The 12,111-nt window shown below is 41.2% G+C and overlaps 2 protein-coding genes across 3 annotated transcripts in view; one reads left to right on the top strand and one right to left on the bottom strand.

The window, feature by feature from the left end:
- Positions 1-12,111, bottom strand: part of LOC309567888 (uncharacterized protein) — a 246,936-nt gene that overhangs the window by 112,873 nt on the left and 121,952 nt on the right. The gene's annotated exons all lie outside the window — the stretch shown is intronic.
- Positions 1-12,111, top strand: part of DSCAML1 (DS cell adhesion molecule like 1) — a 432,791-nt gene that overhangs the window by 389,833 nt on the left and 30,847 nt on the right. For both annotated transcript variants that reach the window (XM_082273392.1, XM_082273391.1), the window contains exon 21: positions 8,971-9,124. In XM_082273392.1, coding sequence (XP_082129518.1) covers positions 8,971-9,124 — 154 coding nt within the window. The remainder of the gene's footprint in view (positions 1-8,970; positions 9,125-12,111) is intronic.

Genomic DNA, 12,111 nt, shown 5'->3' with positions numbered 1-12,111 from the left:
AGTCAGGAAATTACATGCATATTATATGCTCCTTGAAAGCCCAAAAGTGTTCCTTTAATTTTGGGCCCTTCTATGCATCCAGACTGTGAAAAATAGCCTCACACATGTGGTATTTCTATATTTAGGAGACATAGCAGAATGTGTTTGGGGTATAATTATAACTATGCCTGTTCTGTATGTAAGTAACTTGGTAAAATGACTTGTGAAAAAAAATGTATTTAACTTAAAACTCATCCATCCTCTTACTAAATACCTATCTGCTTTCCAAAAATGTGGGGGGTATTTGTTCTGTCCTGGCATTTTAGGGCCTAAAGAATTGAGATAGGGTCCTTTCACACGGAGCGGACCGTATTTTGATGCGCTCCGGCACTTTTTTTTTTTTTTTTTACGGACACGGATGACACTTGTGTCATCCGGTCCGTATGTCCGCATATCATCCCATCCGTTTGCGGATGCTATACGGACATAATGTATGTCTATGGGATTGCGGATGTCAGCAGTTTACACCGCTGACATCCGATTTTGCGTCCTTTCCGTTTTTTTAAATGGAAGGAATGGACAAACGGTCCATTTTGCATCTGTTTTTGTATTGCTAGTGGATGTAAAAAAACAGATGAAAAACTGATGTAAACTGATTTGTTTTTTTACTTTGAAAAAACGTGACTGAACTGATAAAACAGAGTGCTTGTGTAAAAGGACCCTTTGTCTCGAAAAAAAAAAAAAAAAATGTAATTTAGGTACACTGCTGAATTACTGAGTAATTATTCAAAGTGGTATTGCACTGAAAGCTAAAAATTGGCCAGGGCAGGAAAGGGGTTAAAGTGTCCAGTATTGAGGTGGTTAAAGAACATCTGAACATTTTGGTAAGATTGAAATCTAGCAACCAATCACTTTATTCTGGGCATGTATTTAGATATATGTTATTGTCCAAAAAAACAATACATTCACTCAAGAAGGTTAATAAAAAAGCGGAACTGTATGTCAGAATTTATATTTCAACAATAACTATTTATTAACAGAAAATACATTTGTAAGATGTCATTTAAATTCAGTCGTGGAAGTAGTTGAAAAGTTGATCCAAGCAGCCAGTGTTGCATGCATTTTAACACTTAGACTAGACAGAAGCTCAAATGAGAATACATTATTAGTCTGGTATATTTGGTTATTATGATATTTTAGACTAGTAATTAAAGTCTCTGCCTGCTCTCTTTTAACATCTACACTGAACAAAATTATAAATGCAACACTTTCGTTTTTGCCCCCATTTTTCATGAGCTGAACTCAAAGATCTAAGATGTTTTCTATGTACACAAAAGGCCTATTTCTCTCAAATATTGTTCACAAATCTGTCTAAATCTGTGTTAGTGAGCACTTCTCCTTTGCTGAGATAATCCATCCAACTCACAGGTGTGGCATATCAAGATGCTGATTAGACAGCATGATTATTGCACAGGTGCTTAGGCTGGCCACAAGAAAGGCCACTCTAAAATGTGCAGTTTTACTGTATTGGGGGTGTCCGGGGGGGTCTGAAAACCAGTCAGTATGTGGTGTGACCACCATTTGCCTCACGCAGTGCAACACATCTCCTTCGCATAGTTGATCAGGTTGTTGATTGTAGCCTGTGGAATGTTGATCCACTCCTCTTCAATGGCTGTGCGAAGTTGCTGGATATTGGTAGGACCTGGAACACGCTGTCGTATACCCCGATCCAGAGCATCCCAAACATGCTCAATGGGTAAAATATCCGGTGAGTATACTGGCTATGGGATGTTTTCAGCTTCCAGGAATTGTGTACATGTAGCACCCTACAAGGTAGGTGCTAGGTAAAAGTATAGTGGGCCTTGGCTGCCTAACAGCAGGGCCATGATTTTCAGCTGGGCTGTCATGTCTCCCAGGTGTGGCTGCTGAAAGGGGAGTCTCCCCACTGGCTCCATGAGAGGATTCTCATTGGGCAGTGGAGGAAACCCAATCAGTGGCTCATTCAGGCCTGTATCTCGCCAGAAGGCAGATTCTGCCGCAGAGGATTCTGGGAGTGGGTATACGTTTGAGGGGAACGCATGACGCAGCATCTTTGGCAGGAAGCAGAGTCCCAGGAGGGAAGGTACAGCTGTCTCTCCTCCTGTCAGAAGGATCGGGTGTCTCGGGTGTCTACCTGAGAATCCAGAGAGAGAGCTGAGCTGCAGAGAGGATCAGGTGTGCCTAGGACCAGTGGAGATAGAGGGATTCAGTTCCAGGAAAGCATGCCAAGTTCGTGAGTACTGTGAATTGCCCCCAAGGGTCTACATGAAGTGTAGAGTGGACCACTCCGCTGAAGGTCCCAGGGATCCAGGAGCCAGCTAGTGTCAAGGGGGGTACCTAGCGAGAGGACCCTGAAGTGTCAGAGGGGTGCCTAGCGGGAGGACCCTGAAGTGTTAGAGGGGTAGCCTAGCGAGAGAACCCTGAAGTGTCAGAGGGGGCGCTAGCGGTTGGGCCCTGAAGAGATAAGTGTACAGTGTTAAGGGTTGCAGCAGCACAAGCAGTTACAAGGAGCTACCTTAGTCAGTGAAGGGCTGGAGGGAGCTGTTCACCGAAGTTTTGAACTAAACAGAGTGTCAGGAGACAAATGTCCTACAGCCCTGGATCTTCTGAGTAAACCTGAGTATTAAAGTCGAAGTTCCAGCACAGATCAGCAGAACAGTATTTTCAAGCGTCAGGGAGCGTTGGCCAGCATTCAGCTGGCGTCAAGACAGCGCTAACAGGCATTTTTCTGTAAAGTGTCCCAGTTGAACCTAGTTGAGCCAGAGGATTATCCCACTTATTCCCTTCTCCCATCCCCATTACAAAATAAACAAAACAAACCAAAGATGCCGAAATGGTCATTGTCTCAGCTCTCACACTTGGGTTTTCAACTTAAATGTGTTGGAAGTGTTACCAGTAACAATGACAGAACCATATCAGGCCCAATGCCTGGAAATATTGCTACATACAGATCCTTGCAACATGGGGCCATGCATTATCATGCAGCAACAGGAGGTGATGGTCATGGATGAATGGGACAACAATGGACCTCAGGATCACGGTATCTCTGTGCATTCAAAATGCATCAATAAAATGCATGTGTTCATTGTGCATTGTTCATAACATACGCCTGCCCATACCATAATCATGCCATACACGCTATCTGCCATCTGCCCTGTACAGTGAAAACCAGGATTCAACCGTGAAGAGAACACCTCTCCAAAGTGCATTTGCCCACTCAAGTAGGTTATGACCATAAACTGCAGTCAGGTCAAGACCCCGATGAGGACGACAAGCATGCAGATGAACTTCCCTGAGACAGTTTCTGACAGTTTGTGCAGAGATTCTTTGGTTATGCAAACCGATTGTTGCAGCAGCTGTCCGGGTGGCTGGTCTCATACGATCTCGGAGGTGAAGATGCTGGATGTGGAGGTCCTGGGTGCCTTTAGCCAATCATGGCTCAGGGGCTAAGTCCACGCCCCACACTAGATAAGGCTGCTGCTTACACAGCAGCCATGTATAGTGTGTTACTATAGATATTAGGCAGGTAGTTAGTGGATAGTGTGTTGAGTTAGTTTAGTGCAGTCAGTGTTGTGTACAGGCATGCTCCACTTTTAAAATGTATAGATATGTTGTAGTCCTAGGTCCTCTCTCAGTGCTCTCCAAGTTTTGTGTCCCTGTCATATATAGTTCGGGAGCAGTGGCATGCCAAGCTGACCAATATTTCCCATAGATGCCAATGTTAAAGACAGAGAGCAGTGCTATTCTAAGCTGACCAATATTAAAGACGGGGATCTGTGCCATGTCAATCTGTCCAATATTTCCCATACACGCCAAGGTAAAGACAGGGAGCAGTCCCATTTCAAGCTGACCAATATTTCCCATAGATGCCAATGACCACTGAAAGCTGAAACATGGGCTAGGCAGGAAGGGGGGGGGGGGAAGTGTACTGTATTTAAGTGGTTAAGGGGAACACTATGACATAATTTTTTTACAAAAGCGGCGTGGGGCCCCCCCTTAAAATCCATACCAGGCCCTTTGAGTCTCTTATAGATTTAAAGGGGAACTCCATGCCAAAATTTAAAAAAAAAAAAGGGGGCCCCTATCTGTGCATGCAGCCTGGCAGGCCAGGAAAGGTCCTGAACCATACCAGGTCGCGCTTGCCCTCAACATGGGGAGGGTGCCCCCCAAAGCACCTTGTCCCAATGTCGATTGGGGTCAAGGACCTCTTCCCGACAACCCTGGGCTGTGGTTGTGGGGGTCTGTGGGTGGGGGGCTTATTGGAATCTGGAAGCCCCCTTTAACAAGGGGGCCCCCAGATCAAGCCCCTATATGTGAATGGGTATCAGGTACATTGTACCCCCACCCATTCATCAAAAAGGATAAAAAAGTAAAAACCACAGAACACAGTTTTTGACAAGTCCTTTATTAAAAAGAGAAAAAAAAATAGTGTCCCTCGATGTAAATCCATCGTCAATCATGATGCCGCCGGACCCGAAAAATAGAAAAAAAATAGAAAAACGCTTCGCCTTTTCTGAGGCTACCCGCCGTATGTCGCACTTCAGCTTTGACAGCTCTTTTATAGACAAGAGGTGGGACCACCCGGTTACCCCACACAGTGGCACTGCCCCTTCTGGCGTCACAAGGCTTGTGTCATAACCACTGAGCCTTTTGGTGATGGCAGCATAAACAAATGAACTTGCAGCCACAATATACAGTAGATACCCTGTATATTCATAATAGAAAGGGACTGGCTAAGTCACAAGTGGCCAGAGCTAATGCATGTATAGAGAGCTGAAGGATAAATGCCAAATGGGTCCAAAGTAGACCTTTTCACAAGGACTTGGGCCACCACTAATATAACTATATGTCTTTTATTATGTCATATTTTTATTATTATTTAGCCATTTATTAGGTTCTTAATTCCTTCTAAACCATGTGAATGGATTCCAAGTACAGTATGTCATATTTACCAGGCTTTCCTTTTCTAAATGAACACAATGAGTAATCGGTACCAATTTCCCACTGTGTTTATTCATAATGAAGCATTATGGGGCCCTGTGGTTTCTAACAGTAGCCCTGTGCAAACCCAACAGGTAACCTTCCTAGATTGCCATGACACTGCCATGCCAAAGGAGACTTAGGTAAGTTGGATAAGTACCACTTCACAGAGAGATAGCATCAGCCTCTATTTAAAGGAAAGTGATCCTGCCTCTCCACAATAGGAGCAGACCTCCATAGACATTGGTTGGAATATCTGCAGAAATTGCAGGAGCCAATCTCTGAGGCTGAAGGTTGAATTAAATAAAGCACATGCAAGAAACGCAAGCCCAAATTAAGTCCTCTATCCAGCACCAGGCCAATCTTTTTAGGAAGTTTGGGGCATAGTACTCTGATATGTAGGTCTGTGGGAAGATATTTAAGTCCTTACATGCCACTTTACCTATACATTCAGAAAAGAAGATCTAGCCGAACCAAACTTGAATTTCTGTGCCCTTTTGCAAGTATCTTTTTAGATGTCCTTTTAATTGTGGAGCAGATTGATATTATGGCCTTCTTGCCGAAATCTCTGTAACTAATGGTACAATTAATCTACTGATTTGCTGTAAGCATATGCTTTAAAAGAATTTGTTGAGTATACTCTAACCCAGATTCTGATTAATATGTGACAGGGTTTTTACACAAAACTTTTATTTACCGCAAGTAAAGTGATAGCACGCAATTGGATGCAACCCTCCCATGTATCAGCATGCCTATTAGAAATCAATATTACTCTTTTCCATAGGGAATTATTCTACATCCACAGGGTCTGTCCTCCATATATAACAACATTTTGAACCATTGGTAATAACACTCTGCCACATGTGTATGATTCCTTATTTAATTCTGTGGGATTTTTTTTTTTTAATGACCCTTCTTTCTAATAATGATATCCTGTGGAAACCTGTAACTGATTTCTACTGATCTCTTCACGTAAAAACATTTTTAAAGCAATTACTCACTTTAAACATAAAAAAGGATTTTAGTCATGCAGGGCAGTATCCTTGCTGCAAAGTGATTCAACTATACAATAAAACCTTGTCCAAAATAATAAATATTGTAGTAGCTGCCATGGTCAATTCAGACCATGTGTGCTTTTTGAATATGCTAATGAATGTCAAGTGCCTAAATTCAAATTTGAAAACTGTCCATTATTCACCTGTTACCCATATTCTAAAGTATTGAACACACTCAACTTTTTGTGTTTCAAAGCCTAGAACAAACTTTTAAATAAAGGGCCAGGTAACTGTCCCTCAGGCTTTCTGGGGGGGGGGGGTGCAGACTGTGGCCAGTTTGAATAGAAAATGTCCTGGTGTCAGCGGGAGCAAACAATGCCCCATCATTGGTTTTAGTGGAGAAATAGTGCCCCATCTTTGGTGTCAGTGGATGGAATGCTCCCTCAAGAGCCAGAAAAAGGTAAGTAAAGGGCCATATCTGACTCAAACCGCAGTTTGGAGACCACTGGTCTAGAATGATTTCAGATATCCTTGAATAGGGGTGAAAAGTGTAGGTTTATTTGAGTGACTGATCACACTCACTGAACCGTTACTGGGAATCTAAATCTGGCCAAACATGAACCATTTTGTTTTCATTCAACCAGTGGGTTTATTGAAAAAAACTGACCAGATTTCCCCATCCGCACGGTCGAGGTGGATGGGGGAATCATACCGGCTGTGTCATTGTATTCTAACAGCAGGGAGACTCTTCTGTTGTCAGAATACACAGATAAGCGCTACAGCCTATTGCCTGTGGTGCTGATTGAGTGGCCTTAATCAGACAGATTGGTTGAACAGAAGTAAATCGGTACATTACCTTCTGTTCAACCACAATGGCCACCCATTGATCGAAATGTAGCGCGTCTCTCCTGAACGAGTCAACTTTTGATCCCTCAATGGCCAGCTTTAAGCCCCGTACACAGGAGCCAAATGTCGGGAGACATTCAGCCGGTGTTTATGTCAGTCGGTCCACCATAAGATGGCTGTTTAGCCGGCTTCTGTTGGACAAGCAGGCATGGGCGTCCGCAGGTAGGGGCAAAGGGGGGCAAATGCCCACCCCCTGAAATCTCAACTTCCCCTTTCAAGTGGTTGTTAAGAGACTTTATACCATTCTGTCTGGTCTGGTCAGGAGGGCTGCGGATGACGGAGACAGGTAAACTGACCATGGTGTCAGGACTCAGCAGCCATGGTATACCGTGGTCAGTTTACAGAGGGGAGGACATAACCAGGCAGGATCAGCCAGGTATTTTAGGTGATAGAAGGGGCCAAATTACACAGCAAAGCACTGTGCTGTATAACATGCTTTAAGGGAACAGGGTACATATATTTTTTTTTTTTTAGGTTAACAAATGCTTTAAAAAAAAATACTCAAAATAAGTATAATGACTAAGCCCCTCCCCTTCATTACATTTTTGAAAAGGGGTGGAGCATGGGTGACCCTAAAAATATGCCCCCCCCTGAAAAAAGTTCTGTGGATGCCCTTGCAAGCATGTTGGAAAACCAGCAGCTGACCGACTCCCGATCAGCGCTCTCAGCCAATGGTTGAAAGTGCTGATTGGAGTGTTCTGGGGGGACATCCCCCTGTCAGAACACAACAGCTCAGTGGGGGGGATCGCTGTACTAATGTCAGATGGTTAGTACAGCGGCCCTGACAGGAGCTGTCAGGTTTATTTTTTCTGTTTAACCTAGCAGGTTGTTACTGTTTGTGAGTATCAGGCTTTAGTCTAAGATTTTAATTAGACAAAGCGATTGCTGAAGTAATCTACTACTGTTGTACTGTTTACTTAGGTAACCATTGTTTCTCTGAGAATCCTTTATCTTGTGTAGGGGTAAATGTATTTTGTAAAATGGAAATAGTATGTGTATTAAAAAGAATAGATATAAACATTGTCATAAAAATATATAAACTTAAAAAATATTAAAATTGACTGAAAATCATTGTAGTTTTTCCTTTAACACCATTTTTATTAAGCCATTTGCTGGTGTCAATAGGCAGTAGCCACAAAAAAAAAAAAAAAAAAAAAAAAAAAAACACAAGTGTCCTTACTAAATTGAATCTGTCAGAACAAAATGTTCACACCAGTTACTGAATATGCTTCTGTATCTATATGATACAGATAGACTATAAATGCATTCAAAATATAGTTGCAAATTATTGCATTGTTGGTCCAGGGAAAGGCAACAAAATATATGGTTAAAAAGTAGTGTTCCTAAATTTAAACCTTCCTTCGGAGTACACTACTTACAGCCATAGGCCAATCAAAATAGAGAACCTGTCTACAGACCGTATAATGGTAAAAAAAAAAAAGTACTGATGTACTTTTGAAGAGCATTCTGTTTAGAATGTTCTGCACATATATCTTTTCAAAATTTACTTTTTTATTTCTCAATAATTATATTGAAAAAGAAAAAAGAAAGGCTTTTAGAGTAGTCATACAGGCAGCAGCATATGTAAAAATAGATGGACACTATCAAATCCCGCCACTGTCCCCAGGAAGAACATTTTTGATGCTTAAAATTTTCATTGTTTTTATTGTGCTGCTTCTTGCCATGTACATTGTTTCCTCCCGAATTCTCTCTTCCTTCTCTACAAGCTCTACTTATCCTATCTTCGTCATGCTCCATTTTCTTTGCCACCCTCTGGTCTTCCACTCCCCTCTCTTAGGGAGGAAGTTTCATCTGAATAAAATGAACATCTTTGAAGTTTTCATTCTTTTGAAGTTTTTTTCCTGTAGTCTCTAGATGGGAAAGGGTGGCACTGCAGGCTAAAAAGAGGCAGCTAATTAGAGTTAATTAGGAATGAGGGAGCTTGCTTGTGTGCAACTCTTAAAGCCACACAGTGCACATGAAATGTGTTAACCCATTGTTATTTTAATTATGTTGTGTCTTAAATAACTGCTGGTTTTTATTAGAATGTCACTGTTTCCCTTTTTTGCAGGCTCCCAGTGAGTATGAAACAAGTCCTGAATTTCTTCACCATCGAATAACGCACCTTCTTCGAGGGCAACAGTATATGCTTTGGGTGGCTGCCGTTACGTCTGCTGGACGGGGCAATGTAAGCGAAAGAGTAATGATTACACCCGATGGCAAAGGTATGGAGGTATCAAATCTGAGCATTTAACACATAGATACAAAGAAGGCCAGGTTTTATGCAAAACTGAACCTTCAGTTGGTATGATCTAAACATATTTTCGGGTTGCATCAGAAAACATATGTTCACTATCTTAGTTTGTTTTCTCTCTAAAGCAGCTACAGTCTGAATAGAAAAGCCTATCCCCTGCCAACAACTGTAGAGTAGGACTCTTCCTTGTATGGAAGCAGAGATCTCTATGTGGAGGTCTGACACACCCTACAAATTCAGACTTATAGTTCACAAATCGGCAAAGCTCATGCTCCCTGCTGATTGGAGGGTTCTGGCTCTGACTCAGAAAAGGGGATATTGGATCACTGCAGAGAGATCACTGCTTCCACAAAGAGAGCAAGGGTTCCATCCTACAGATGCTGACAGGGGCAGGGGGCAGGATTTTCTCCTGAGGCTGCTTTTGCACACCTTTTGTTCTGATGCACCTGGAATATGCTTAGCTAATTTAACCTTGAGGTTGAGCTTAAAGTGTAACTCCGCTTTTATTGAAAAAAAAAACAATTCTTTCAATGTTCGTTATATATATACAGTGCCTTGCGAAAGTATTCGCCCCCCTTAAACTTTTCGACCTTTTGCCACATTTCAGGCTTCAAACATAAAGATATAAAACTGTAATTTTTTTTTTGAAGAATCAACAAGTGGGACACAATCATGAAGTGGAACGAAATTTATTGGATATTTCAAACTTTTTTAACAAATAAAAAACAAAATAAGTTAATACATTGTAGCGCCACCTTTTGCTGCGATTACAGCTGTAAGTCGCTTGGGGTATGTCTCTATCAGTTTTGCACATCGAGAGAGTGACATTTTTGCCCATTCCTCCTTGCAAAACAGCTCGAGCTCAGTGAGGTTGGATGGAGAGCGTTTTGTGAACAGCAGTTTTCAGTTCTTTCCACAGATTCTCGATTGGATTCAGGTCTGGACTTTGACTTGGCCATTCTAACACCTGGATATGTTTATTTGTGAACCATTCCATTGTAGATTTTGCTTTATGTTTTGGATCATTGTCTTGTTGGAACACAAATCCCCGTCCCAGTCTCAGGTCTTTTGCAGACTCCATCAGGTTTTCTTCCAGAATGGTCCTGTATTTGGCTCCATCCATCTTCCCATCAATTTTAACCATCTTCCCTGTCCCTGCTGAAGAAAAGCAGGCCCAAACCATGATGCTGCCACCACCATGTTTGACAGTGGGGATGGTGTGTTCAGGGTGATGAGCTGTGTTGCTTTTATGCCATACATAACGTTTTGCATTGTTGCCAAAAAGTTTGATTTTGGTTTCATCTGACCAGAGCACCTTCTTCCACATGTTTGGTGTGTCTCCCAGGTGGCTTGTGGCAAACTTAAAACTACACTTTTTATGGATATCCTTAAGAAATGGCTTTCTTCTTGCCACTCTTCCATAAAGGCCAGATTTGTGCAGTGTATGACTGATTGTTGTCCTATGGACAGAGTCTCCCACCTCAGCTGTAGATCTCTGCAGTTCATCCAGAGTGATCATGGGCCTCTTGGCTGCATCTCTGATCAGTCTTCTCCTTGTATGAGCTGAAAGTTTAGAGGGACAGCCAGGTCTTCGTAGATTTGCAGTGGTCTGATACTCCTTCCATTTCAATATTATCGCTTGCACAGTGCTCCTTGGGATGTTTAAAGCTTGGGAAATCTTTTTGTATCCAAATCCAGCTTTAAACTTCTCCACAACATTATCTCGGACCTGCCTGGTGTGTTCCTTGTTCTTCATGATGTTCTCTGCGGTTTAAACGGACCTCTGAGACTATCACAGTGCAGATGCATTTATACGGAGACTTGATTACACACAGGTGGATTCTATTTATCATCATTCGTCATTTAGGTCAACATTGGATCATTCAGAGATCCTCACTGAACTTCTGGAGAGAGTTTGCTGCACTGAGAGTAAAGGGGCTGAATAATTTTGCACGCCCAATGTTTCAGTTTTTTATTTGTTAAAAAAGTTTGAAATATCCAATAAATTTCGTTCCACTTCATGATTGTGTCCCACTTGTTGTTGATTCTTCAAAAAAAATTACAGTTTTATATCTTTGTTTGAAGCCTAAAATGTGGCAGAAGGTCAAAAAGTTCAAGGGGGCCGAATACTTTTGCAAGGCTCTGTGTATATATATATAAGGCTTATAACATACTTTTCTATAGGCTCCCAGCGTTGTAAGAAAAAAGCTGCTGGGAAAAATGGAGAGCCAATCACAAAAGCAGTGTGCATAATGCCCCTAGATGAATTTTTAAATGAAGTCGAATTACCATTTAGAAAACTTATATGGGCATGGTGTCAAATCATGCTCAAAATTTGCCATTTCATCCTCGACATCTAAAATATCTTTTAACAAGAGGAAGAAGAGAACTCTTTCAAGACATGTGATAATTTTTCTCAAGGGCAAAAAACTATTTTTAACAAATTGTATCTAGGCTTTTAAAATTTCTTAGAAATTGCACTCCATTGTGCATTTTTGCAAATGTAAATAAAAAAAACTGATTACGGAAAAAAAATAAAATTTGTCTAAAATGCTAGAGCCCAATCTTTCAGAAGAACATCCAGAGCTCTCAGAATAAAGAAAATGAGCAGCTCTTTTATATTAGGTAATAAATAGTGTCCTTATACTAAACATCTGGTCTTCAAAATTATCAAAAGATATATATATATATATATATATATATATATATATATATATATATGTGTGTGTGTCTTAGTGGAAGAACCATACTGTGCTTAAAACAAATAGATTGAATAATGCATATGTGTTATAAAATAACCACTAGCAGGAAGGACACCAATTAAACTTATCACAGAGTAAAATAGGTTATAGAAAAGGATTTTGGTATTGTTTCTTTTTTTTTTTTTTTTCTTGTGAATACTGACATCTGAATTTAAGTTCAATATATTGTCTGCATTAAATACCTAGCCATGTGGCA

Source organism: Pelophylax lessonae (genome assembly GCF_965119305.1).
Source record: "Pelophylax lessonae genome assembly, chromosome: 12".
Taxonomy (NCBI): domain Eukaryota; kingdom Metazoa; phylum Chordata; class Amphibia; order Anura; family Ranidae; genus Pelophylax; species Pelophylax lessonae.
The sequence above is the reverse complement of the archived record's forward strand: the minus strand, read 5'-3'. Positions and strand labels throughout refer to the sequence as shown.